The 27466-nt window shown below is 43.2% G+C and overlaps 1 protein-coding gene across 1 annotated transcript; it reads left to right on the top strand.

The window, feature by feature from the left end:
• The first annotated feature begins 8466 nt into the window (after positions 1 to 8466).
• On the top strand, positions 8467 to 27236 carry LOC124776508 (bile salt-activated lipase-like). Its single transcript, XM_047251530.1, has 2 exons — positions 8467 to 8617; positions 26685 to 27236. Exons 1-2 carry the CDS (start codon positions 8579 to 8581, stop codon positions 27153 to 27155), a joined length of 510 nt encoding a protein of 169 aa, XP_047107486.1. The 5' UTR covers positions 8467 to 8578; the 3' UTR covers positions 27156 to 27236.
• Positions 27237 to 27466: the final 230 nt, after the last annotated feature.

Here is a 27466-nt window from a genome sequence, read left to right as displayed (position 1 = left end):
GCAACAGTATCTAATGTGAGACTTGTAGTTATACCTCCTACTTCTGCTTTAGTGGAAGCAAGTACTACTATTTTGTGTGATGAACGGCAAATATTGTCATTACCTTCAGTGAGTTCATCTGATAAATTTTGACCATAATTGTAACGTAAGAATAACACAGAATTATATTTGTAAATACTTCTTACTTTTTCTTGTTCAGTACTTACTGTGTCAGCCTTAAATAATTCTTGTAAATCAAAGTCCCCCCCATAGTATTCCTCAGCCACAACTTGGGGTCTAGTAATGGCTGTCATTAGTTTAAATGTCTGTCTTGTGTTCCGTCAGTCTGTCTTGGTGTAGGTGGGTTATTGTCTACCTCTATTATGTTTACATTCGGATACTGTCTATTCCAGTCACCTGCATTCCTTCCTTTTTGCTGTGTAAAAGTTGCATTAGGTGTCTGTTGTGTTTTGTTCTGTACTGCATTGCTGTAATTCCTTTTCGGCGGTGGCTGTGATTGAGTTTGATGTTGCCATGCGCCTTTCTTTACATTCTGAAGCTGCGGATATGCTGGATATTGCAATCCGTAGTTTGGGTTACTACTGCACCAAATCTGCCCCTGTTGGTTTTGGTTACCATTGTAGCTGAAATTTTGTCGGTTATTTTGCCAGTTTTGGCCATTTTCATAATTGCCGTTTTGTTTATTGTTCCGCCTGCGCTTGTAGCCATTGTCGCTAGGCGAAAATGTGGGGTTAGTGTTCAAGATGGGTGGTTGCATATTAGGTACACTGTTGCCAGCATAATTTGCATTCGCTGCAGGGCCAAATTGCGGCGCAACATATGCTACGGTAGGTGGTGTTTATTGATGAGGTTTGCTATACTGCTTGTTTTGGTTGGAATTACGACTGTCATATTGTTTGTTGTCATGTCGGCTGCTACGCTGACCTTCAAATAACAGATCAACAGTATCTAGAGCCTGGAGAAAATATTCTATGTCGTTTTCCAGTATATGTAACAATTTCTTTTTGATATAGAACGGTAAGCGTGCTTTCAACGCACGGAACAGATCTATAGACGTGACAGGTTCTGACAAGAAATGCGTCATATTTATGTACTTCTCAAAAAAACGACTAAGATTTCCGTACTTTGGATTAAACGGTTCGGGTTCTACGATCTGTCTCCTTATTCTTTCCTGCACGGTATGTGACCAGAATTTTGACAGGAAAGCATTTTCGAATTGCTGAAAAGTTTGGCATCTGTCTACCTCATTACAGGCCCAAATAGGTGCGTTTCCTTGTATATAAGATACTGCAAAATTAATTTTCCTCCTTGATGTGTCGGCAGCTGGGCCAACACCTTGTAGATCGAGATGGCTGAAAATGCACGCTAGACTAACGCAGACGGGCGTGAAGTACTGGAACAGGCTACGTAATTAATGCTATGAAGAAAAGTACGTAGCTGGATTAATACTTATCTTTAATCAATCATTGTGGTACATTGCTCTTGACGATACACAGGAGACTTTAATTACAATCACTATAAGGCTAATGGCGCCTTGCTAGTTCGTAGCCATTAACTTAGCTGAAGGCTATTCTGTCTCTCGGCTAATGAGAGAGAAAGTCTTCGTACATCTAGTCGCTAGCTAGGTCGTTTGTACAACTGGGCGAGTGCTTGTTCGTATCACGAGACCTGCCTTGTGTTGGCGCTAGGTCTGGGATCACACAGTGGCGACACGCGGGTCCGACATGTACTAAATTGACCGCGGCCGATTTAAACTACCACCTAGCAAGTGTGGTGTCTGGCGGTGACACCACACTCCTCTCACTCCACGTGCGAGGAAATGCGTCTTTGAAAGCTTTCATGAAAATTACGGGGTGAATGGTTTTCTTGTCTGAAGTAAAAGGTTGACAGGTTCGGTGTTATATAAAACTTTCTTGCTGTCTGTCAGATTGATCTATGTTTCCTCTTCTCGTCCTTCATCCGATATATTTCAGGACAAGAAGACTGTGGGTCAGAATCATTTCCGAAATTTCGGTTTTGTTCTACTTTTCTGTATTTACATCTGTCTGAGTTGTCTGAATAAGTTTCTCTCTTATGTCTGTTACGTCTCGACAATTTATGTCGGTTGTGTGTTTGAATGTAACTATCACTGTGATCTGAATTGTCTGTACTGTCAACATCGTGTACACGTATGTTTACACATATTCTTGTGTGTGTGGCATCAGGTACTTTGCTCGCTTTCGATACAAAATATTCATCTACAGTCTGTTTGACTACTGCCGGTAGGTTTTTCCTAATGCATTCGTCAAGATGTTTGTCTTTTCTGTCAATCCACTCATGAAATTCTTCATTAATTTTAGAAAAACGTCTGTCTCTAATTTGACTGTCTGGTCAATTGTCTTTGTCACGGTTTCTAAATCTGTCTCTACTTGTGTGACACGCTTCGTGATGTCATCATGAGCAGTGACGCACTTTTCTACTTTTGTCGTCACGGTGTCACACGTGCTACTTAACTGTTTGCCATTGGTTTCAAGAACATTGATTTTGGTTTCATTATGTTTTCTAAAACTGTTAGTTTTGAAACTTTCGTGCCCTTTTCATCGATCCTTTTGTTTAAGTCAATACCAATTTTGGTTAATTTAGCGTCATTATCGTCCAGTTTTTGTTTATTTCCTCAATTTTTTCCGTAAACTGTTTGTCATTGTTCTGTAAACTTGTATTTATCTGCTGAAATTGTTGCATGACTGCATTGATAAATTGTGAGAAATTTACTGTTTGAACATTATCTGCCCCCAGTAAATCGTGAGAATTTACTGCTTGTGATTCAGTTTCCATATCTTGCGACTCTGTGTTACTGTCTGTTGCTACGGCTAGATTGTTTAGGTTCTGCATTTCATTTATGTTTCGCTTGTTTGAGCATTAGTGTTTTGAGCAAGCATAATTGGATTCTGTGCTTCTTCATTGGATACAGAACTTGCAGTAGGCGAACTGTTTATGTTATTCATTCTGTTTGCCATACTAAGAGTCGTGACCATATCAATAGCAAAAATGTAATTTTTTTTTTTTTGAAAATTCAGTAAAGTAAATGCGTGAAATATTTTTAAACTCGTCTCTACAGCAAATGAGTATCTACAATGTTTAGATTGTATGTAACTGTTATTCAAACAATGCATAGAGTTGATCTATTATTGACGATGTATCTACATGACATGTTGTCTCTACTAAGCTGTGTATCGGCCATATTGCAATAATTATTGTCGTACTTCGAAAACCTGCATAAAATTTTGAAAAACTAATCACACTCAGTAGTGAAAATAACTTTTTTTAAAATTTTTGCAAAACTTCACTATATATCGTGAGTTAATGAAAGATTGCGCCAGAGTCAAATGAGGTAGATATGACAAGTCTGTCCTACCTTCTCTGTTGTGGTGATTGTTGTCACAGTCTGACCAGATTTACCATTATGCTTTCTGGATTTAATATTCTTTCCATTCCTTCTCAGAGTAATGTTTGCGATGAAACATGAAACAAACAAAATTATTAGCTCACAAATAACGTCCTGGCCAACGTGTCGCCAATGTAAATAAATTATGTATATGTATATATTATTATTTTAACGATTGCTCCCCTTTAGGAGAGCGATTGAACTTGAATTCGTAATTTCATCTTCGGATGTTTTTCTTCTTTGCTTCCCAAAACCTCCTCATCCTCTCAGAATGCTCCTTCTTCCGTTCCTCTATCCATTTTTTACCAGGCTGACGCGATGTTCTTTCCCCAAACTTCACACTTATGATTTTATGCCGGCACTCGGTGCTATCTTCGAGATTTTTTATGTTGATCTGCTGTAGATCCCTCTGGACTTCTTTCAGCCATTCTGCGCCACATTTACTCCTTGTTATAATATTGAATAATTTCTTTGCTGTTCTGGAGTCTTCCATCCTGTTGATCTTTCTACAGAGTTCGTTTTGTGGTCTCTTCATCCCAATGCCATTTTTGTTGATTGGACCGAAAATCTTCCTGAGAATTTTTCTTTCCTGTTTTTCTATTTCCTTAATTTTTGAATGACTATCAATCACCATTGTTTCAGCTGCATAGATTGCTTCTGGAAGAATCACTGTTGTATAGTACCTTAATTTTGCGTCTGTCGAAATGCACTTCTTGTTGTAATGCGTCCATGTTAGCTTGTAGGCCTTCCGGAGCTTGGTGATTCTTTGTTCATTGGCAATTCGGTTTAATCCTGAGGACTGTATAGTTTCACTGATGTATTTATAATGGCTGACTTGTGCAATTTTACCATATTTTGTTATTAAGGGGGATTTATTTTCTGGCTGCCTTTCCATATATTGGGTTTTTCATAAGATATCTGTAGTCTGGTTTTTTGTGAAATTTCATGTCGTTTTTCCACTGCGTGAATCGCTTCTGTTCTGTTGTTGGTGATAATTGCAATATTGTCAGCGAAAGCAAGGCACTTGACTTTAATTCGGTTCTCTTTCTTGATACCAATTTGGATACCCTTTACTTGAGGTTTTTTTGTTTTTATTTGGAGAAGATGATGATCTGATTCAAAGACACCTTTGCGGATTCTGATGTTTTGAATTTCTTTTATGTTTTCTTTGGAAATTGCGACATGGTCTATTTGGCATTCATCCTGTCTAAGACTGGGTGATCTCCATGTGGTTAATTTATGTGCAGGTTTTTGAAACTGGGTACTCATTATTTTAAGTCCAAAGTTTCTGCAGAAGTCGATTAGTTTTTCACCATTCTTGTTGGTACGTTTGTGTTTGGTGTGGGGTCCAGTGGTATCTCTGAATTTTTTTTCCTTCCCTAATTGTGCGTTAAAATCGCCTACTAAGATTTTCACATTGTGCCTAGGTACTTTATTTGTTGTTTCTTCTAGTGTTCCCCAGAAATTGTCCACTGTTTCAGGGTAGATTTTGTTGTGGTGATTTGTGGGGGCGTGCACATTGATCTGAGTGTATGCTTTATTAGCTGATTTTACTGATAACAGGGAGACTCTTTCATTGGGAGACGTGCAGTCAATAACTGAGTCGAGTACGGAAGTGTGTACGGCGAATCCTGTTCCGAAAAGTGGTAGTTTGTCTCTTACTTTTATGGCAGGTTTGCCCTTGTAGATCCTGTAATTCTCTGTGTTAAAGTGTCCTTCATCTGTGAATCTTGTATCTTGCAGTGTAGTGATTTTCAGGTTAAATTTTCCCATTACGTTGGTAAGTTGCTTTAATTTGCCTGTTATAGTGAGGATGTTCACATTAATTGTACTAATAAAATTTTTACGTTTCGTTTTGAGAGTGTGAGGAGTTTTGGAGAAGCTCCGATTCTTCTCCGCATGGTGTCCCTGATCCCCCAGAATCCGATGATCAGGTGAATCCAGTCTATCGACTGGTGCCTGGGGTAGTGACTCTGTGGCCGTCTTTTCCATCATGCGTTCAAGTTGAATTTTAGTTTTTGTGGTGGTCTCTGTTGAGACCACAGGTATACGACTCGATTTTTGAGTTCGAGAAGATTTTGTGCAGCCGCCTCAACTAGAGGAACAGACGCTGGCCACTGGCCGCCAGATGCTGAACAGACACCACTGGGTTTATTGGTTTTTGGTCCGCCCTGGGTATTTCATTTCCCCAGTAGCACCTGTATCTAGGAAGCTTTCCTCTATCCGCCACCCGGGGAGGCGCCCGATGGGGGTACCAACAATCCCACACGGGATATATATATATATATATATATATATATATATATATATATATATATATATATGATTATTTATATTATTTTAATTTTTGTTGATCTGAATTGAGATAGATGAAAATATTTAAAAAATCAGTGAATATATTTTTAAACCATGATAAGGTGGCATCGGACATTTACTTTGAGAATTTTGTCTCCGTGAGGAGGTTCGAGGGCCACGTTATTTCTGAGCTAAAATGAGATAAATGCTGAAAATACGGTTTACATATAATGTTGAAATTTTAGGATCATGGATTAAACAAATAATGAAATCACAATTAATCATAACTATAATTACTGAAGTGCGCTATGCTACTTACATTGGGAATACAATATTAATCACTAGTGATATGTTGATTATCCGCACGTCGGTATCTCGTTCGTGCGCAGTGGAAATTTCCTTACATAATAACTATTATGCGCGAGTATGCGCCCTGCAGTCGGTATCTCGTTCGTGCGCAGTGGAAATTTCCTTACATAATAACTATTATGCGCGAGTATGCGCCCTGCAGTAGGCAGTGACTTTTTATAGAATTAAAGAGTTTAAAGCCGGCCGAAGTGGCCGTGCGGTTAAAGGCGCTGCAGTCTGGAAACGCAAGACCGCTACGGTCGCAGGTTCGAATCCTCCCTCGGGCATGGATGTTTGTGATGTCCGTAGGTTCGTTAGGTTTAACTAGTTCTAAGCTCTAGGGGACTAATAACCTCAGCAGTTGACTCCCATAGTGCTCAGAGCCATTTGAACCATTTTTGAAAGAGTTTAAATTAGAGCGGCCAGTCTAACGCGCGAGGCTCTCCCTCGACTCCATTCCAGAACAGATAACAGAAGGAGTAATAAACAAAAGACTCACCAGCGATCACATGCGATCGCGCACAAGATAACTTGCATTGGCTTTCATGCTTTGTTAAACAGTGTTCTCTGATTTAAAAAAATAGATTTACATGTTATGGCTAAAAATGTGTCTTTAAAGGGTATTCCTTTCATTGTAAAAATATTATGACTACCTCCCTAATAGCATGTTGGCAAATTTTTGGAATACAGCTGCGATTCTGTGTGGCGTCGATTCAAGGATCGTTAGGAAGTTTTTTGAGTTCTATGGCGCCAGATGACTATCTACACGTCACACAGTTTCTGTAACTCACGCCTCCCTGTAGCATCCTAGATGCGTTTTATCGACTTAAGAACAGATGCTAAAAAAAATGGCTCTGAGCACTATGGGACTTAACATCTATGGTCATCAGTCCCCTAGAACTTAGAACTACTTAAATCGAACTAACCTAATGACATCACACAACACCCAGCCATCACGAGGCAGAGAAAATCACTGATCCCGCCGGGAATCGAACCTTGGAACCCGGGCGTGGGAAGTGAGAACGCTACCGCACAACCACGAGCTGCGGGCGTAAGAACAGATGCATTCGGTGGCCAATATGTAAACATTAGTACAGAGACATGCCCCTCAAACCACTGTAATACGGTTTTGTCCCTTGTGACACGGAGAGTTATCTTGAAAGAAGATGATGCAGCCGTCGGTAAATACATCTAGCATGAAGAGTTCTTCAAGTGGTCGACGACAACGTTCACGTAGTCCACAGTTGTCATTACGATCACAAGTCCCTTGGAAGGCAGAGTGCGACCTCCCACCTACCACGGGCCTGTCTCTGTGGCGCGATGCGCGTTACGAGCACCCTTTCGACTGCACAGTGGTGTTTCCGAGCACAACCATCGACCAGGCGTAATTCGATTGGAGTTACGACAAAACTGATTTTTCCAACAGATAATGAGGGTTGCTACTTTTCTGTAAAAATGTTGTTCCTGTTGTGGTCTTCAGTCCAGAGACTGGTTTGATGCAGCTCTCCATGCTACTCTATCCTGTGCAAGCTGCTTCATCTACCAGTACGTACTAACCTACATCCTTCTGAATCTGCTTGGTGTATTCATCTCTTGGTCTCCCTCTACGATTTTTACCCTCCACGCTGCCCTCCAATACTAAATTGGTGATCCCTTAATGCCTCAGAACATGTCGTACCAACCGATCCCTTCTTCCAGTCAAGTTGTGCCACAAACTCCTCTTCCCTCCAATTCTATTCAATACCTCTTCATTAGGTATGTGATCTACCCATGTAATCTTCAGCATTCTTCTGTAGCACCACATTTCGAAAGCTTCTATTCTCTTCTTGTCTAAACTATTTATCGTCCATGTTTCACTTCCATACATGGCTACACTCCATACAAATACTCTTAGAAACGACTTCCTGACACTTAAATCTATACTCGATGTTAACAAATTTCTCTTCTTCAGAAACGCTTTCCTTGGCATTGCCAGTCTACATTTTATATCCTCTCTACTTCGACTCCTTTACTACTTTAAGTGCCTCAGTTCCTAATCTAATTCCCTCAGCATCACCCGAGTTAACTCGACTACATTCCATTATCCTCGTTTTGCTTTTGTTGATGTTCATCTTGTATCCTCCTTTCAAGACACTGCCCATTCCGTTCAACTGCTGTTCCAAGTCCTACGCTGTCTCTGACAGATTTACAATGTCATCGGCGAATGTAGTTCTATATTCAAAGACTTGTGACTAACAGGAAATGACGCAGTTGGCCGTGTCATGCGTGCTCCGCTTTCGTGAGGACCGGGAAGGTGATGCCGTCGCTTTATCAAATGACATGTGCGTATCAAAGAAACAAGAGTGTCTGCTAGTGACAGCCAGAAAATTACGTGTTACGCAGAGGCGTGCGTTCCGAGAATAACCATTGTAAAACGAGCGAGATTATTCTCATGAGGTCGTGGTAAGAGCACGCAATGTGCAGACGTATAAAAGGTGTACGTCTGCAGGAATCCGGCACACATCTAACAGCATGAGGGCCACAGTAGCAGCTCTTGTCTTGTGCCTTGCGGTGAGTAACTTTGTCCGAATGGTTTCGTATAAGCAAAAACTAAAGTAATCGTAATAGTTGTATGTTTCAAGAACGCCTATAAAGGAGTTCTGCCATTAGCTCACGTTAGTTTGATACAGCCGAATGTGGTCTCTTAACTCTGGAAAATTGTGTGAAGTCAAACATACAGGGTGATTTTGCTAGTCCGCAGCTCGTGGTCGTGCGGTAGCGTTCTCGCTTCCCGCGCCCGGGTTCCCGGGTTCGATTCCCGGCGGGGATCAGGGATATTCTCTGCCTCGTGATGACTGGGTGTTGTGTGATGTCATTAGGTTAGTTCGGTTTAAGTAGTTCTAAGTTCTAGGAGACTGATGACCATAGATGTTAAGTCCCATAGTGCTCAGAGCCATTTGGACCATTTGATTTTGCTAAATGGACATAAACTGCAGGAAACTATTACTGTGAGGATACGGAGGAAAAATTGCATCTGGACATATGGCTGGAAATTTACATCAAGGGATGTAGAACCGCTTGAAGGTGGAGATAAATGATCTCTGACAGTGTCGGTTTCAGCGGCTGAAAGCACACACAGACCACACCAGGAGAGATAGCATGTTCTGTCTTCTGTACTAGTGTTTTAGTGGTAAGGTGCCAGCGAACCATCAGCATCGGTTCAGCCCCAACCTGTGGGCGGAGATTATTGGCGACTGCCTCATGCGACGAGGCATCCTTCCATGTATCACAGGCGAGGCAAATCTTCTCTTTCTGTGGGTGACTCCGCCTCCTCTGATAAATGATGTGAGTTTGTTGGTACGAAGGATAACGTAGCTGTTACAAGATGGTACTCCAATTAACTTCAGCATTTCCGTGCAGAGTCATCGCGTCAACGTCTACCCCGCCCACACACTGAGGCTCAACATGTGCTGATGGTTCGCTGCCATCAAACCACAAAAGTACTTGTACAGACAGGACATATCACTTACCTGAACTGTTCTTGTGTGTGCTTTCCATCATTGAAACCTACACTGAGAAACACCTTTTATCTGCACCTTCATGCGGGTCTCGTACCTTCCTTGGGACGTATCTCCGTCTCTGTTCTCACATGACATTTTTGCTGCTTATATTTTAAGACATAGTTTCCTGTAGTTTGTAGCAATGTAACAGAATCACCCCGTAGCATGGCACTGTGAAATGTCATCAAAGTATTTCTCTATTCAGTTCTCTCCAGCTCCTAGTGCATTCTTCAGTAATCGATTTCTGATCGGATAAGAAAATATTGTTGAAACAATAAAAATTGTTTATTTTCGCCTTCAGGGCCTTGACATATTCAGGTTTCCCATTGGTCCGTCCATCTTGTCCATGTCTTTGTAGACTGCCTATCGAACTGTTTTGGCATTGTTTTATTCAAGCGTTCTTGTACTCACCGAAACTGGTTGTTGGCGATTTTTATTCTTTTATCGATGATGCTTTCAACTTTAAGCTATTCACTTATGACTTCGCATAGTTTGGAGTCAAGCAGCAAATAATCTGCTACGATCACAGGAAAAGTAATGCAAGTGGCTATATTTGTTTCAGTACGGTAGATATTTTCCCTCCCGTAAAGAAATGTAGGTACACCAATTATATTCTCTAGCTTACGTGGAGTTTCATCCAATTTATGGCCCAGCGTTCGTTGCGTTAAACGTCTAAATCTCTCAAGTATGATACAGGAATCCTGTGAGCTACTATATTTTATTGAAGCCCAAATACAAAAATTTCGAGACTTCTCAACAACAAGTTTTCCTATTATTAGGATTCCACCATTGAACAGTATTGTTTAGCTTTGCTTCATAAATGTTTTCACCATATATTCTTTGACGAAGTGGTGCGTCATGATATTCATATTTCGAGCTATATACAATTTTCACTATAATTTTTATTCAAACCGTTAATGACATCTGCTTCAATGAGACTAAAGAGCTGTTACTGCCCTTTGACCAGAATACGAGGTGTCTTCTTTTAAGTACGTAGCGTTCTTATACGAGGGCTGATCATACAGAATAAGACTTTTTTACAGATGTTTATTTTCCATTTCAGTTTTTACATGATCTTGTTCAAAGTTCTTGCCTACTACTTAAACGCACTTTTCATAGCGTGTGTACCGGCCGCTGGTGGCCGAGTGGTTCTAGGCGCTTCAGTCTGGAACCGCGAGACCGCTACGGTCGCAGGTTCGAATCCTGCCTCGGGCATGGATGTGTGTGAAGTCCTTAGGGTAGTTAGGTTTAAGCAGTTCTAAGTTCTAGGGGACTGATGACCTCAGATGTTAAGTCCCATAGTGCTCAGAGCCATTTTGGAACCATAGCGTGTGTGCCAGTCCTAGTACACATGGTGCATACTATTCCTTGTCTTTCCTTGAGAATCGCCTCGCTCTTATTGAACACTGCTTCAGAGTTCTCAAATAGAATTCCCCAAAGCTTTGCCTTTAGTGATGGGAATAAACAAATGACAGAGTACAAGATCGGGGCTATAAGTCGGATGCCGTACCCAGGTAATGTTGCATTGAGCCAGAAACTCCATGACTTGATTTGCGACCTGAGCCAGCGCATTGTCATGATGAAGCCGCTACCCAGTTCGAGAAACTTCTGATCGTTCCACTGCAATACGCTTCCTCAGGTTAGCCAATACTGACGTGTAGTATCAGGCTGTAACCAGTGTGAGGGGAAACTGGATGGGGGTGAATCATACCGTTGCTCACCATTACTTTCCCTGCGGATAGAACAACTTTCGCCTTTTTTGGTATTGGAGAATCTATGCTGGCTCGTTTTCCCTCAGGATCATAATGATGCAGCCATGACTCATCACCGGTGGTAATCGATTCCAGAAAGGCACCTCTCTATCACTAAAGAGAAGCAGCACATCACGGCTTGTCTCCATTCGCACACCCTTTTCTTCGGGAATCAAAAGACGTGCCCTTGACGACGGGCAGTAACACGCGATATATGAAGATAATCATGCATAATCGTAAAGACGCTGCATATGAAATTGCCAACAGTTCACTGAGGTTAAGTAATGTTATCCGCTGATCCTCGCGGACAGTCACAGCAGCTGTGTTGATGTTGACTTCAGTCACCGCAGAAGCCGAAACGCCAGGCCCACTTGCTTAACACAGACAAATCAGCCTTCTTTGAGGTCCTTGAATCACCTAAATACTGTTGCACGAGGTTGTGCATATTCACCGTACGTTTGCTACAGCTTTTCGTAAGTCTATGTGACTGTAGCGAAGATAGAATTTTATTCCGCCGTACTGATCATCTCACGTCTCTCCATTGTTTGGTAAGCGAAATACAAAGAGCATCTACAAACTGGAACACTATACGAGAGTGCTGTCGCATTTGGATATTATACATAAAACACACTCTTTTCAAATATACGTGGTACAGATAGGCAACTAATATGGAAGCTACAGGAAAAAATGAATCTGTCTTTGCTGATCAGCCATCGTACTAAACAAACACAAAAGAACATATTATCGCATGAACAGCAGTACCTTAATCTTTACTCATACTCATAAATTAAGGATAATTGCAGAATGTGGTGCCACACAACGTGGCAGTAGCCCACATGCCGCACAACGGGCTGGCATACTCTCAATCAGGTGGTCGAGCAGCTACTGGGGTACAGCCTCCCATTCTTGCACCAGTTCCTGTCCGAGCTCCTGAAGTGTCCTAGGGGTTTGATGACGTACAGCGATACGTCGGCCAAGAGCATCCCAGACGTGCTCGATGGGGTTTAGTTCTGGAGAACAGGCAGGCCACTACATTCGCCTGATATCTTCTGTTTCAAGGTACTCCTCCACAATGGGAGCTCGGTAGGGCCGTGGGTTATCATCCATCAGGAGGCAGGTGGGACCCACTGCACCCCTGAAGAGGCGGACATACTGGTGCAAAATGACGTCCCGATACACCTGACCTGATACAGTTCCTCTGTCAAAGTCATGCATGGGTGTACGTGCACCAATCATAATCCCACTCCACACCATCAAACCACGACCTCCACACAGGTCCCTTTCGAGGACATTAAGGGGTTGGTATCTGGTTTCTGGTTCACGCCAGATGAAAATCCGGCGAGAATCACAGTTCAGACTACACCTGGACTTGTCCGTGAACATAACCTGGGCTACTGTTCCAATGACCATATACTGTGTTCTTGACAACAGGCTTTATGGGCCCTCCAGCGACCAGGATCAGTAGAATGCACCTTGCATGTCTCCGGGTGAGTAAACCATCTCTGTTCAGTCGTCTGTAGACTGTGTGTCTCGAGACAACTGTCCCAGTGGCTGCGGTAAGGTCCCGAGCAAGGCTACCTTCACTACTCCGTGGCCATCTGCGGGCACTGATGGTGAGATATCGGTCTTGTTGTGGGGTTGTACACTGTGTACATCCCGTACTGTAGCGCCTGGACACGTTTCCTGTCTTCTGGAATCGTTGTCATGATCTTGAGATCACACTTCGTGGCACACAGAGGGCCCGAGTTACGACCTGCTGTGTTTGACCAGCCTCCAGTCGCCCTAGTATTCTACCCCTCACAACGTCATCAATATGTGTTCTTTGAGCCACTTTCAACACACAGTCAGCATTAGCACGTCTGAAGATGTCTGCACACTTACTCGCTGCACCGTACTCTGACATGCACCAACACACCCCTGCATATGTAGACTGCTGCCAGCGCCACCGTGCGACGACTGCAGGTCAAATGCACCTCATGGTCATATCCCGAGGTGATTGAAACCCGTAAACCGCCCACCAGAGCGTTGTTTCACAATGTATCAACATTATCCTTAATTTATGAGCAGGAGTGTATCTTACAATATATGTCCATCAGTATCATAAGGACCAAACACCTACCCAAAGGTTTTTTAAAGTACACGATCTTGGCTTTATTACTGTAGTGCCCAGGGAAATTCAAATCATTAACTAGTCGATTGTTTTTGTGCATTTCAGTTAGCATTTTTGGTCCAGTGTGAAAGGAATTTGCAATAACTGAAGTGTAATGTAAGAATTCCACAAAGGACAATTATTAGAAACTCATTTGATAAAAACAAAATCTAGAAGTGTCTGTTTTCTTGGCTCTTACATCAACGTCCAAGTCTTCAGTACCGCCACATAGTCACTAACTTCACAGTACATCTTGGACATCGGTAGGTCACGATTAAATACTCCATCTTCTCGCTGAGCAATCGTAGTGCTTTATCCATACATTTACAATCCGTATATGAATTTCGAACCCTTTTTGCGTTTTCTAGATACAGGAAAGGAATCACTACACATATTTCCTCCTCCTCTAGATTTTAATTAATAGAAGCATTTTAAATAACAACAAACAAAAGAAGACTCTGACAAATACTCCCGTTATAGCGTCTATGGGCAGCCAATCAACGCATATACTCACCACACTTGCGCGTATTGCCAAACACAAGGCTCGGTTGTGTAGAGCTCACTACTTCTTTCTCTTAATTCGTATTTGCTTTATCTTTCCTTCCTTTAAATATTTTTTTCCTTAACAAACAGTGAAGCTTAGGAGTACAAAATTTCAGTACCAACACAGAGGCTGAAGAGATTATCTGCGATCACTCTTCGAAATTCTTCGGTTGTATGGATGACACATAACGAGCGAAATGTTATCTACAGTTTTACAGAAAGCGCGTTGCACTTATAAGAATCTAAGGTCATGAAGAGAAAGAAGCTACTGAGAATTGAGTGAGACATGGCTGTAGACTACGATCAAGGCTTTCGACTGTACACTGAGAAAGCTACCAAGGAAAATTGCAGAGGAAGGTCAAGGTTCAAATGTATTTAACTTTAATGATATTATTATTATTTTTTTCTTCGTCCAGTGTCATTCTTTTCACATTAGAGTAGCACCTGCGAACTACATCCTCAGTTACATGCTGGATATATTCTAATACCAGCATTGCTCTACAGTTTTTCAGTGTACGGCTCCATCTACAACCAAGGAAATTATGTATTATCGTCCTGCCCTCCTTGTTGTCAGTGTTTTCACATATTCCTTTCCTCGCCTGTTCGATGGAGAGCCTCCTAATTTCATACCTTATCAGTCCATCTAATTTTCAACGTTCTTCTATAGCACTGTGAAATGTCACCTTTCAGGGTGCGGCTTAACCAGACCAAGTACTTGAAATGTCTGTCCAGGGTTTTAAGTACACATCATTCATCATTTGACAAATTTACTACCATTAAGAAAACGCTATATATACCAAGAGATGTAATTTATGAGATCAGCGACAATTACCTTAAAGACTAATTAAAAAATGAACAACAGTCTCGATACCAACAAGTGTTATACAATAAAACAGTACATTTTATCAAATTATAGCTCTTTATAGGCAAGCCCATAAATTGGAGACCTCTAATGTCAAATTACGACCAAATGTTATCGTTTATAACCACAGACTTGGGAGAATGATAACGGTCTCAGTTAAGTTGCATACAATCTTCGATTGCCTTTGACAGGAACGTTACAAACATTCCCCACTGGGCTGACTCAACAGTTAAACAACCATGAAACCGGCGGAAGACCGGTCACAGTTAAAAAATCGCGGCCAGAATATTCGGCAGAGATAAAACCTTTGAGTACGACGCTTAAGGCACGCAATGCAGATTACATGCCCTTCTTTTTACAAGAAATGAGCGGTAACATCAAACTCAAACAGAACCCAACAGGACGATGACTAAAAACCACCTGTTTATATTTATGCACCAAGCTGACGAAATACAGTCAACTTTGGCCAAACCAAGCACAAAGTTGCAAAAGTCAGTGCCGTTACAGTGCCCGACATTAAGAAAGCAAGCGACAGGGGGAGGGGGGATCTGTCACATTAAATAGACTACTATCACGAAAGACTGAGCAGTCTACAACAGGAGTAGCTTCCCATAGTTATTTTAAAAAATGTTGCCCAAGTTGAAAAACGCATTACACTGTTAAAACAAGGGGTACCAAACTGGCATAAAATAACTGCCCATTTAGTCACTTAGCATGAGAAAACAGCAGTTATGTAAAAGAGCTACTAGATTACAATTACATAAGTTCGCGAGTGGCGACCTCCACTGACCGCTTAGGTCTTTAGAATGAGGAAAACAATAGTTACATGAAACAGTTAATAGATTACAATTACATAATTTATCGAGCAGCGACTTCCATGGCGGAGATGGTACAGTCTGGCGTGGTTTGTGGAAGCACAGATGAGAAGACACTACGGTCGAAGAGTCTCATAAGGTGGTGACGCTGGAACAGACTAAAGGCACTTCTAGGTCCAGGGAACCACTGCACGCTCAACACTGCCTCACTTCTTGTGCTCAGTGCTCAGTGAGTAATCACTATAGGAGACATGCACTGTGGTCACATCACAAATAATGAGTGAATAGAAAAATAATTCCAGAAATACTGCCAGGCGTGGACTAAGAACTTAAACAGCTAGATATTTGCAACTCAGCACGGCTCCTCTACTACACTACTGGCCAATAAAATTGCTACACCAAGCAGAAACGCAGATGATAAACGGGTATTCATTGGACTAATATATTATACTAGAACTGCCATGTGATTACATTTTCACGCAGTTTGGGTGCATAGATCATGAGAAATCAGTACCCAGAACAACCACCTCTGGCCGTAATAACGGCCTTGATACGCCTGGGCATTGAGTCAAACAGAGCTTGGATGGCGTGTACAGGCACAGCTGCCCATGCAGCTTCAACACGATACCACAGTTCATCAAGGGTGGTGACTGGCGTATTGTGACGAGCCGGTTGCTCGGCCACCATTCACCAGACGTTTTCAGTTGGTGAGAGATCTGCAGAATGTGCTGGCCAGGGGATCAGTCGAACATTTTCTGTATCTACAAAGGCCCGTACAGGACCTACAACATGCGGACGTGCATTACCCTGCTGAAATCTATGGTTTTTCAGGGATCGAATGAAGGGTAGATTCAAATGGCTCTGAGCACTATGGGACTTAACTTCTGAGGTCATCAGTCCGCTAGAACTTAGAACTACTTAAACCTAACTAACCTAAGCACATCACACACATCCATGCCCGAGGCAGGATTCGAACCTGCGACCGTAGCAGTCACGCGGCTCCAGACTGTAGCGCCTAGAACCGCTCTGAAGGGTAGAGCCACAGGTCGTAACACATCTGAAATGTAATATCCACTGTTCAAGTGCGAACAAGAGGTGACAGAGACGTGTAACCAATGGCACCCCATACCATCATGCCGGGTGATACGCCAGTTTGGCGATGACGAATACGCGCTTCCAATGTGCGTTCACCGCGATGTCGCCAAACACGGACGCGACCATCACGATGCTGTCAACAGAACCTGGATTCATCCGAAAAAAATGACGTTTTGCCATTAGTGCACACAGGTTCGTCGTTGAGTACACCATCGCCGGCGCTCCTGTCTGTGATGCAGCGTCAAGGGTAACCGAAGCCGTGATCTCCGAGCTGAGAGTCCATGCTGCTGCAAACGTCGTCGAACTGTTCGTGCAGATGGTTTTTGTCTTGCAAACGTCCCCATCTGTTGATTCAGGAATAGAGACGAGGCTGCACGACACGTTACCGCCATGCGGATAAGATGCCTGTTATCTCGAATGCTCGTGATACGAGGCCGTTGGGATCCAGTACGGCGTTCCCTACTACCCTCCTGAACCCACCGATTCCATATTCTGCTAACAGTCATTGGATCTCGACCAACGCGAGCAGCAATGTCACGATACGATAAACCGCAATTGCGATAGGCTACAATCCGACCTTTATCAAAGTCGGAAACGTGATGGTACACATTTCTCCTCCTTACACAAGGCATCACAACAACGTTTCACCAGGCAACGGCGGTCAGCTGCTGTTTGTGTATGAGAAATCGGTTGGAAACTTTCCTCATGTCAGCACGTTGTAGGTGCCGCCACCGGCGCCAACCTTGTGTGAATGCTGTGAAAAGGTAATCATTTGCATATCACAGCATCGTCTTCCTGTCGGTTAAATTTTGCGTCTGTAGCACGTCATCTTCGTGCTGTAGCAATTTCAATGGCCCGTAGTGTACTTAAACCTAACTAACCTGTGGTTCCGGACTGAAGCGCCTAGAATCACTCGACGACAGCGGCCGGCAAAAGATGATTTCCAGGACTTAATTTCCGCACAATTTCACAGGGAAAGAGGAATCGCTGAGCCAATTTACTACAGTAACCCGACTCTTCTTTTATGGTGAGTTCTGGGTTCCACAGAAAAACTCGGCCTCCTATTTTACATTTACACTCCTTACAGCCACGACTGTAACGCCACGTTCATTTCTGGAAGATCTCTACCTTTTCGATTCCGGTGAATAATTTCCGTACTAACCTGTTGTGAAAGAAGGTCATTAATAGACCATAAGTTAGCTGAAGGGTACTTCATCTGACACTGAACACAAAACTGAGCAAGGGTATCGAAAGATCCGACTTCTTTTGAGAACTTCTATGAAAAGTGATCAGTGCTGCCTTCAGATTACGATTGACTTCCCCTACAAAGGAGGGCTCTGAGCACTATGGGACTTAACTGCTGTGGTCATCAGTCCCCTAGAACTTAGAACTACTTAAACCTAACTAACCTAAGGACATCACACACATCCATGCCCGAGGCAGGATTCGAACCTGCGACCGTAGCGGTCGCGCGGTTCCAGACTGTAGCGCCTACAAAGGAGGGTAAGCATAGTGTAGGGTGGTGACGATTTGTTTAATGGCATTCTCAAAACAAAACGTTTTAAACATTTTGGAAGTGAAAGCTGGAATGTTATCACTCACAAGAGATCTAGGTAGTCCAAAGGTGGAAAAAATACGTAGAAGGTGGCAAATGGTCAAAGGAGCCATAACCCCACTGCTCGGAATCAACCAGCAGAAGCGGGAAAAAACACCAACAACCACCATAACGTACCTATTTCCAGCACGAGTACGAGGGAGGGGTCCTTTCTAAACGGTGAAAAGTTTCTCCATCGGACTATTCTCCCAGGTCTACAGTAAAAGCCTCTGAAGCAAGTCAGAATTGGGCTTAGCACTCTGGCAACTTTCATACTCCTCACCAATGTCGTTATAGAGGTTTTATGAATACCCAAGTTACCACCCATCACTGAACAATGAAAGTACCAGAATACGGGACCGACAACTTCCATGGGCAAACAAATCTTACGTTCGCTCTCGCTGTGCCAACTATAACGAAGTAGGCCTTTGTTTAGGCTATACCCAGAGATCTGCTCCTTTTGTTATAACCTCCGTTTAATCCTGGCAATTCTAGGGTCAAGCTTCCACTTCAAATATGTAGAGTTCAGAGACCTCCGTCAACATCCCTGTTGCTCAATCCTTGGAAGAAACATCCTCCCCCCCTCCTCTGTCCCATGTGATCAAGAACTTCGCCTTATAACATGCGGCTTAAGGCATCCACCACCCTGTTGGGGCCCCCTAATATGGCTAACATTAAAACGAAAAGTGGAAACCCAAATCGCTCAGAGCGCTATTCTCCCAGTTTTGCAGGGATGTGCCACAAGCCAGCTTAGGGCCTGATTATTCGGCTATAGAAGAGATTTCCTGTGCTCAAGATAAAACTTAAATTTTCAAGGGCAAATAGAACTGCCAGTGTTTCCCATTCATAAACGTAATGTTTAGTTTCAGGTGGTAACAAGTTCGTAGAAGCGTAAGCTATGGGATGCCGCTCCCCGTTTTGTTCTTACAGAAGAGTAGCCGCTCTTCTACAAGTAGAAGCATCCATTTGGATACAAACAGGTGGTCAAAGTCGCGGATAGCCAAACCGGGGGTAAGGGCCTCTTTAATTGCCTCAAAGGATGCCTGATGAACCTCGTCCCCAAGGAAAACAAATTCTTTCTTACAAAGGTCAATAAGGGACCCAGGTAACTGACCAAAATTGGAACAAACTTCCGAAAAAAAATTGCCATGCCTGTAAAATTAGCCACAGCCTTCTTATTTCTGGCCGCAGGGGTTCTACGGAAATCCTAGGGCAATCTTGATCGATCCTAATACCATCGGCAGACATTAAATGCCCCAAAAATGATCTCTTCCGACATCCGAACGTAATTCTGGCTGATTTGACGGTCAACCCTGCTTCCCTAAGAAGCAGAGTAGCCTCCAGTGTTTCAAATCATCAGCGAACGTGGCACTATAAACCACCACATAATCTAGACAGTTACATACACATTTAAATTTCAGATCACCCACAAATCAGTCTAGAAGGGGGTACAAGGCAGCCACACTAGTGGACAAGCCAAAATGAACACATATAGGTTCCAGTTCTTACAGAAGCTGGTAATATGTTTAGAGTCCATGGATAACGGGATCTGATAATATACCTGACTAAGATCAAGAACTGTAAAGAACTTGGTCTCAGCAAATCACGTAAAACAATTATATAAATCAGACAAAAGTACAGATTCTAAAGCAACCTTCTGATTAACTAATCTATACTCAACCAACGTACGAAACTTCCTACTCTTGGCTTTGCGTAGTACAAATATGGACGATGCATACGGTGATATACGGGTTCTGATCACTCTTTCTTGTAACATGCCACCAATCAAGTTCTTTATTTTCGGAGGGGATAGCCTATATCGAGTTTGCCAAACCAGCACCTCATCAATAAGGATGAACTTATACTGAATCTTATCCGTTATGCCCAGCTTGTCGGTTAGGATCTGTGGGAAACGACTAAGAAGCTGCAAAAGTTATTTTATACACACATGCTACCGTGAAAGGCTCCGAGAACTGAACTGTAAATCTACATGACCACTTTGCAGTTTACATTTAAGTGCATGACCGAGGGTTCAACAACAACCTTAGGACTATTTCCCTAACGTTCCACTCCCGGACGGCGTATGGGAAACATGGACACTTAATTCCTAACGTACAAGCTGTGAATTCACTTACTGTATTACGATTTCTCCTTATGTAGGGTGGCACCAATAAAATATTTTCGCATTCAGAGGAGAAAGTTGCTGATTGTGAAAAAGTCTCGTCACAACGAAAAACAGCCTTGTTTTAATGTTTGCCATGGCAATTCGCTTATCGTGTCTGTGACACGCTGTCCCCTATTTGTCGACGATACAAGATGGGCTGCTCTTCTTTGGACTCCTTCAAAGTCCTTCTCAATCCTGTCTGTTAAGGATCCCATACCTCACAGCAGTACTCTAACAGAGGACGGACAAGCATAGTGTAAACCTGCTGCACCTTCTAAGCCTACTGACAATAAAACGCAGTGTTTGATTTGCATTCCCCACCATATTATCTACATGATCGTTCAGATGTAAGCTGTTCTTAATTGTAATTCCTATGCATATAACTGAACTGACAGATTTTACATGTGAGTGATTTATCGTGTAACTGAAATTTAACGGATTTCTTTTAGTACTCGTGGTATGACTTCGCACTTTTCCTTATTTAGAATCAGTTGCCACTTTTTTCACCATACAGATATCGTGTCTAAGTCATTTTGAAGTTGATAAAGGTAGTCAATTTAGCCCAGCGTACATCAAAACGACTGAATATTGTTTTTAGAGGTAGTGTCACCAACGTCTTTGGGACAGTGTACTGTATGTAATTTACAAACATATTCATTATACTCATTGCCTGTTGAACAGCTCGTCCTTTGTCTAACAGTCGTTTCCGACCACTGATTCTGTATTCCAAAATACACACTTTACAAAGCACTACTTCCTGCATAATTATGACGCTAACGATTCGATAGCACACAATTTTAAACGTAGACATAGATCTTCCATGAGAACGTAATTGAAACATAGAAACTAATAATTAGTTAGCGATTTATGTTGGAGTAATATGGAACCAGTAACTGTTCTCAATTTTGATACGACTTATTTTTTCCATTATTAGGTAATTGTCAAGCCACTGCAAGCTCATCATCAGATGGAGGTGTCACACGAACGTTATGTGGACAATATGCAGCTAGACGCTATAGTCATGGTGATTCCACTGCCTTGTGGAAAATGACAGATTTTATGTATATAGACGGAAGCGGTGAGTGAAAATTTGTACCAGGCCGAGAATCGAACCCAGGTCTACTGCTTACGAGGCAGGTGTGTTAGCCACTAAGCCACCTTGGCCCATCAGTTTACACAGCTGAACCGAATAGCCGCCACCTCAGCACAGCAGTTTATACAGCTGAACGGAATACCCTGGCACGCCTCTCTCCTCGATCAAAATTCTCACAGCCACCCCAGTCTACTTAAAATTTCCCCTTACACACGAGCAGAATTGTCGAGGTTCTCCAGATTAGTGGCTAATGCACCTGCCTAGTAAGCAGGACACACAGGTTTGATTCCTGGCCTTAGTACAAATTTTCACTCGCCGCTTCAGCACATAAAATCATATCTGTATGGGATCAATAAAGTCTCTGAAATTGTCATTCCATTCGTTTAAGCACATGCACCTGGTTTTCAGGTTGCACCCCTGAACCGTGGATTTATTTTCAAAGAATATTCTTAAAAATTTATTCTACTTACTAGCAATTCATCAAGAACATTAACACATTTAATCACGTTATGTGAGCGTGGAAGTAGTTGCCAGGGAGTAACTGATGAAATCATAAGCAAATTCCTTTTTAACAATTGGTAATTTATTCACATTAATGAAGCCTAAAGCACTTTTTGAGAGAAATAGATTTAAAATTATAATCAGAAAGCAACATCTAAATATCAAGTTACAATTTATTCAGAGGCAGAAAGAAACAAATTTTTGACCTAATGAGCTTTCGGGCTGAGAACCTTGCCGCTCCCTTTTGACACGGTCGCAGTTACGACCGCTCAAAACAACCTCTGAAAGGCTACTCTGGTGCAAATCTGCAACACACCAGATTACTTTAAACTAAAAGTTTTAACAATTCACACAAACTATGCACCCCGTAGAAGGGATGTAAATGGTACAAAACACTAAAATTAAAATATTAACTTTGCCACCGAAGGTGCAACTTGATTTTAGCTTCTAAGAAAAGCCTTACGGTGAAAGGATGGTAACTTTATATACTAAAATGACCATTTAAATAAAATCCCATGAAATGCAATCTTATATAAAATTATACAAGTTTGGCCAAACACGTTAACATGCTCTACAGTACACAGATGCCACCTCTCAAGACGATAGGCAAGGTCAAAATATATTTCAGAAATTAGGCCGTTACACTCCAAGCAATAAATTCGTTAACACCAAATCCGACAAACATGACAGAGGCAGCTACTAACGAATGGTATATTGATACGGAGATTACCGAACAACCCGAACCGCAGGTTGCCCTAACCCACCCCTACTCCACAAAGGAAAAACGGACCACACAGTTCATAAACAACCACCTTCCCGCGGGTGGGCAAACGGAGAAGAATGGTGGGACGACCCCAAAACAAGATGTCTGGTGACCTCACCAAGAAAACAAGTAGAATTTAACAAGTAAATGAAACAACATATCACGCATTACTTAACTTCTAATAAACTGCGATTTCTGGAGAAGACCTGGCACAGCACCCCCGAATCGCTCTCCCGAACCGTCCGCTGCTAGTCGCTTCAACGGACGCACGAAGGCGCGCCGATCTCCCGTTTCACGGCGTCGCAGCTCGCACCGGCCAGACCGATGTCGTGGGTTGACTCCTGTTGCTCTCGTGTCGACCGCGAAGTCACTACCCCTCGCTATACGGCGCGGCCCACTGGACTCACGTGGCGACTTCACATGCGCCGATGCTCAAGACGGACAAGTCATCTTGTGTCTCAGTGCGCGACCGACCGACCGATCGATCCATCCGCCTTGACCATTGCCGGAGCAGACTGGCGCCCTAACGCGCAGACTCAGATGCAGTGTGGAAAGACTCTCATTTTGCCGGCTTTAAAGGTTGATCCGAACGAGACATACTACGAGTAGCACTCCGGACGACAGACAGACACTAACTGCCTCACAAATTCGGACGAGAGACAGACTAGCAAGCTGGTGACGAGAGACTGACCCAGACTGACCCCAGACTGACTGCAGGCGAGCTCATAGCGCCCCTTAAATCCACGTGAACTGTCTACCTTTCCCCTTTCCCACCATAGGGAGACACTAAAGGTGCGATTGCCACAGCGGCGCCACCACTAGAAACGGAGGGCGACTGCTTCACGCTACGCGCTGTGGCGCGCTCTTCAAAACGCAATTTTTACCACGGCTCAACCCCCATTTATGTTTGATGCTGAGGTGCTATTCCAGAAGATGGAGAGGTTTGGCAATTCTGTTCATGTATATGGAGGAATTTAAAGTAGGGTAAGGCGGCAGTGAGAATTTGGATCTAGGAGGGAGGTGTGCCAGGGTAATCTGTGCAGATGTGTAAATCACTGTGCCAAGGTAGCTTAGTGGCTAACGCACCTGCTTAGTAAGAAGGAGATCGAGGTTCAATTGCTGGCCTTGGTACAAATATTCAGTCGCCACTTCAAATGGTTCAAATGACTCTGAGCACTATAGGACTTAACATCTATGGTCATCAGTCCCCTAGAACTTACTTAAATCTAACTAACCTAAGGACATCACACAACACCCAGCCATCACGAGGCAGAGAATATCCCTGACCCCCGCCGGGAATCGAACCCGGGAACCCGGGCGCGGGAAGCGAGAACGCTACCGCACGACCACGAGCTGCGGACCGTCGCCACTTCACTTTATAAAGTGTATAAAGTGTATCTGTATGAGATCAGTAAACTCTGAAGCTGTGCCATGTCGTTGAAATAACGAATTCATTTTTATAATGAACATTTTGCAGGTTTTTCATCCACACAAACTCACTATTTACTTGTTTCCTGTTTCATACAGCCTTTAAAATCGGCACATGGCCGATATAATGTTCCTGTAACTCCTCGATCTGATTCTGAGCCTGCAGTAGCTTGCAAACTACTTCGCGGTACAATAGCATGGAAAAATGCACCTGTCACAGACGTTGACACACATTCTGCCTCATGACAACTGTAAACATTCGACATTCCATAGGTGAGGTTGTCTGCCTTCAGGCGCTAGAGCAGCGCTGAAGCTCCACTCATCTAAAGGGGTGTCCGGCTTCTGACAGATACGTTTAAAACGTGTTCAGGAAAGGTGCATGGGAGTCACCGCAAGTGTTTGCCGAACAAGGGGTTGGGAGAGGGCAGGGGCTCAGAGGGACCCTTCGCCGTTTTGTTCGTGCAGATGATAATTTTGCATCCCTTCGCCAAAGGAGGAAGTAAAACAGAGTGATCACCCTTTGCTGCTTTGGATCAAGTTCATATTTCATCGAATAGTTTTGAACGGTCCTTAGTAGTTCCATCCTGAGACCGCACTACACACCAAAGCGCTTACATTATTTCAGTGTGGCTGCAGCCTCACTATATCGTTAGAAAAAAAAATGGTTCAAATGGCTCTGAGCACTATGGGACTCAACATCTTAGGTCATAAGTCCCCTAGAACTTAGAATTACTTAAACCTAACTAACCTAAGGACATCACATACACCCATGCCCGAGGCAGGATTCGAACCTGCGACCGTAGCAGTCCCGCGGTTCCGGACTGCAGCGCCAGAACCGCTAGACCACCGCGGTATCCTTAGACTATGGTGGAATCGCCCAGATGGTGACAGCAGTGTCGAACATTGTCAAGAAAATTGTCGTGTTGCTCGTGGCACAGCAAACTGTAGTTTCGAGTGCGAAATGTATAGGAATTAATGCCCCAAGGGAAAGGGTAGTTTCACTGACGCCCATTATGCCACCACCTGAGGGCTTCTAGTGGCGATTCTGAGAGTCGGTGTGCCTGAAATGTTGTCCTTGGCAACGCATGAGAAAACCGCGTGACAAGAAGGCTGAGTGTTGCGGTTCTGACCTCTACCACAGAGTCATGGGAACGAGGGGTGAAATGTGAGTAACAGTGGGTATGACCTTCCCGTCGTGTGACACGTCTAGATAGCGTTGGGCAGAATTGTTGTGAAATTTGTTGCAATCTGACATCATTAATTCACATTAATCCTCACATGAACTAATGTGTGACCTTTCTTCTGCATCTATCGACAGTACGCTGTGTGAAGCGTCCTCAAGAGCGAGGGTGTCGACGCTGAGCCCCACGCCTGCGCCCCATTACAGAGGACTGTCGTAGGCACCTTACAGCCAGGTTTCAAACCTAGGCACAGAAATGGGAAGCAATTACAACGATTCTAAAAAGCGATCATTAAATTTTGTTTTACAGTATATACTGTTATGAGGAAATGAAAAGAGGTGGTTTTGACGAAATAGCTAAGATAACAGTATATATCTCAGTTATTTCGTCAAAACCGCCTCTTTTCATTTCCTAACTTTGCTTAATGCCACTACCTGCTGCCACGCCGCCATGTTGTGCACACTCGTTCATACTGACTGCGGCATGTAAATGCTCGGAGGTGGTACAAACAGTTAACTGACTTAGTTACGTTTTGTAATTGCAAACCACTAGCAATAAACACTATTTCTTTTTATGAAATTAGATTCCAGATGAGGTAAGGTGAGTCGTTGGCTGCTGTTATGGACGTTTGCTGAATGTACTGCAGAGTGACCTGGTATGTTAGAGAGTTATATGTGGAGTACATATTGAGGGGCTTTCTAACTACAATATTTGGTGGAATTCATGTTATTAACTTATGTTCTGATCTTAATTCTTCAAGAAAATGATTTCATATTCGAGGGAGCATCCTTAATTGCACTACTTAGAGCTAGAAGCAAAGAAGTTACTCAATTTTCTGACAGTTTCTTGGCGAATCATGACTTATTGTTTGATATATGAACAGTAAGCGATGCAAAATTCATTTCAACTGAGCCTAGTTCATGTATAGTTTATGTAAACGTGTGTGTCAGTGACTATTCCATTAATTATTCTAGGTCAGAAAGAGCTTCCAGTCTGTTTTCTGGGGCACAAAGTTTCGGATATTACCACATATCTTAATTGCTCACGTTTCTAATCATTTTTCAACACACTCACTTCACAATATGTACCATGATGTACTCCTCTAGACGTTTATTGAAAGTATGTGCCTTTGTTTACAGGTGTCCAAGTGCACCAGCCAAACAACAGAGCCAGTTCCGCCATCTACTGATCTGCCGCCCCCTGAGCCGACTGGCACCGGCCTGCCACCGCCAGAACCCACTGGCACCGGCCTGCCACCGCCAGAACCCACTGGCACCGGCCTGCCACCGCCAGAACCCACTGGCACCGGCCTTCCACCGCCAGAACCAACTGGCAGCGAGCAGCCACCACCTCCTCCCAGTACTGAGGCCCCCGCACCTCCCGCAGAGCCGACGACGGCGCCTGCAGCACCTCCCCCACAGACAACCCCTGCTGGTGGGCGCGGCCGCCGTCCATCTGGTGACCGCTTTGGCTTTGGGCCAGGTTTCGGCACCGGCTTCTTCCCGGGATCCCGCCAGCGTTTTCCTTCCTTCAACACTGGATTCTTCCCAGGATTCAATGGCATATTTCCAGGCATCAGGCCGGGTTTCTTTCCTGGCTTTGGACGCTAAAGATTATTCCATCGACTACTGAAGTTCTGTACACAATGCTGTTAAAAATTATGAGTCATTAAAGAAGCAATGAAAAATTAACATACACTATTTCGATCGATCTGTTCTTCTTGAATCCATATATTACTAACACTGTCATAAGTGTAATTCAAAGACAACTTAGATGTAAAGAAAAATTTATAAAAATGATATGAATTTCGTTTTCAGTTCGTTGCTCCTACGTTTAACCGTCTGATGACAGTGAAAAACACACCGTTCGTTATACATGTGCGGTATCCGTTATTTCTGATATGTCCCAAAGAAAAAGACAC

Source organism: Schistocerca piceifrons, chromosome 2 (assembly GCF_021461385.2).
Source record: "Schistocerca piceifrons isolate TAMUIC-IGC-003096 chromosome 2, iqSchPice1.1, whole genome shotgun sequence".
Lineage (NCBI taxonomy): Eukaryota > Metazoa > Arthropoda > Insecta > Orthoptera > Acrididae > Schistocerca > Schistocerca piceifrons.
Note: the sequence above shows the minus strand (reverse complement) of the source record. Positions and strands in the feature narration are given on the sequence as shown.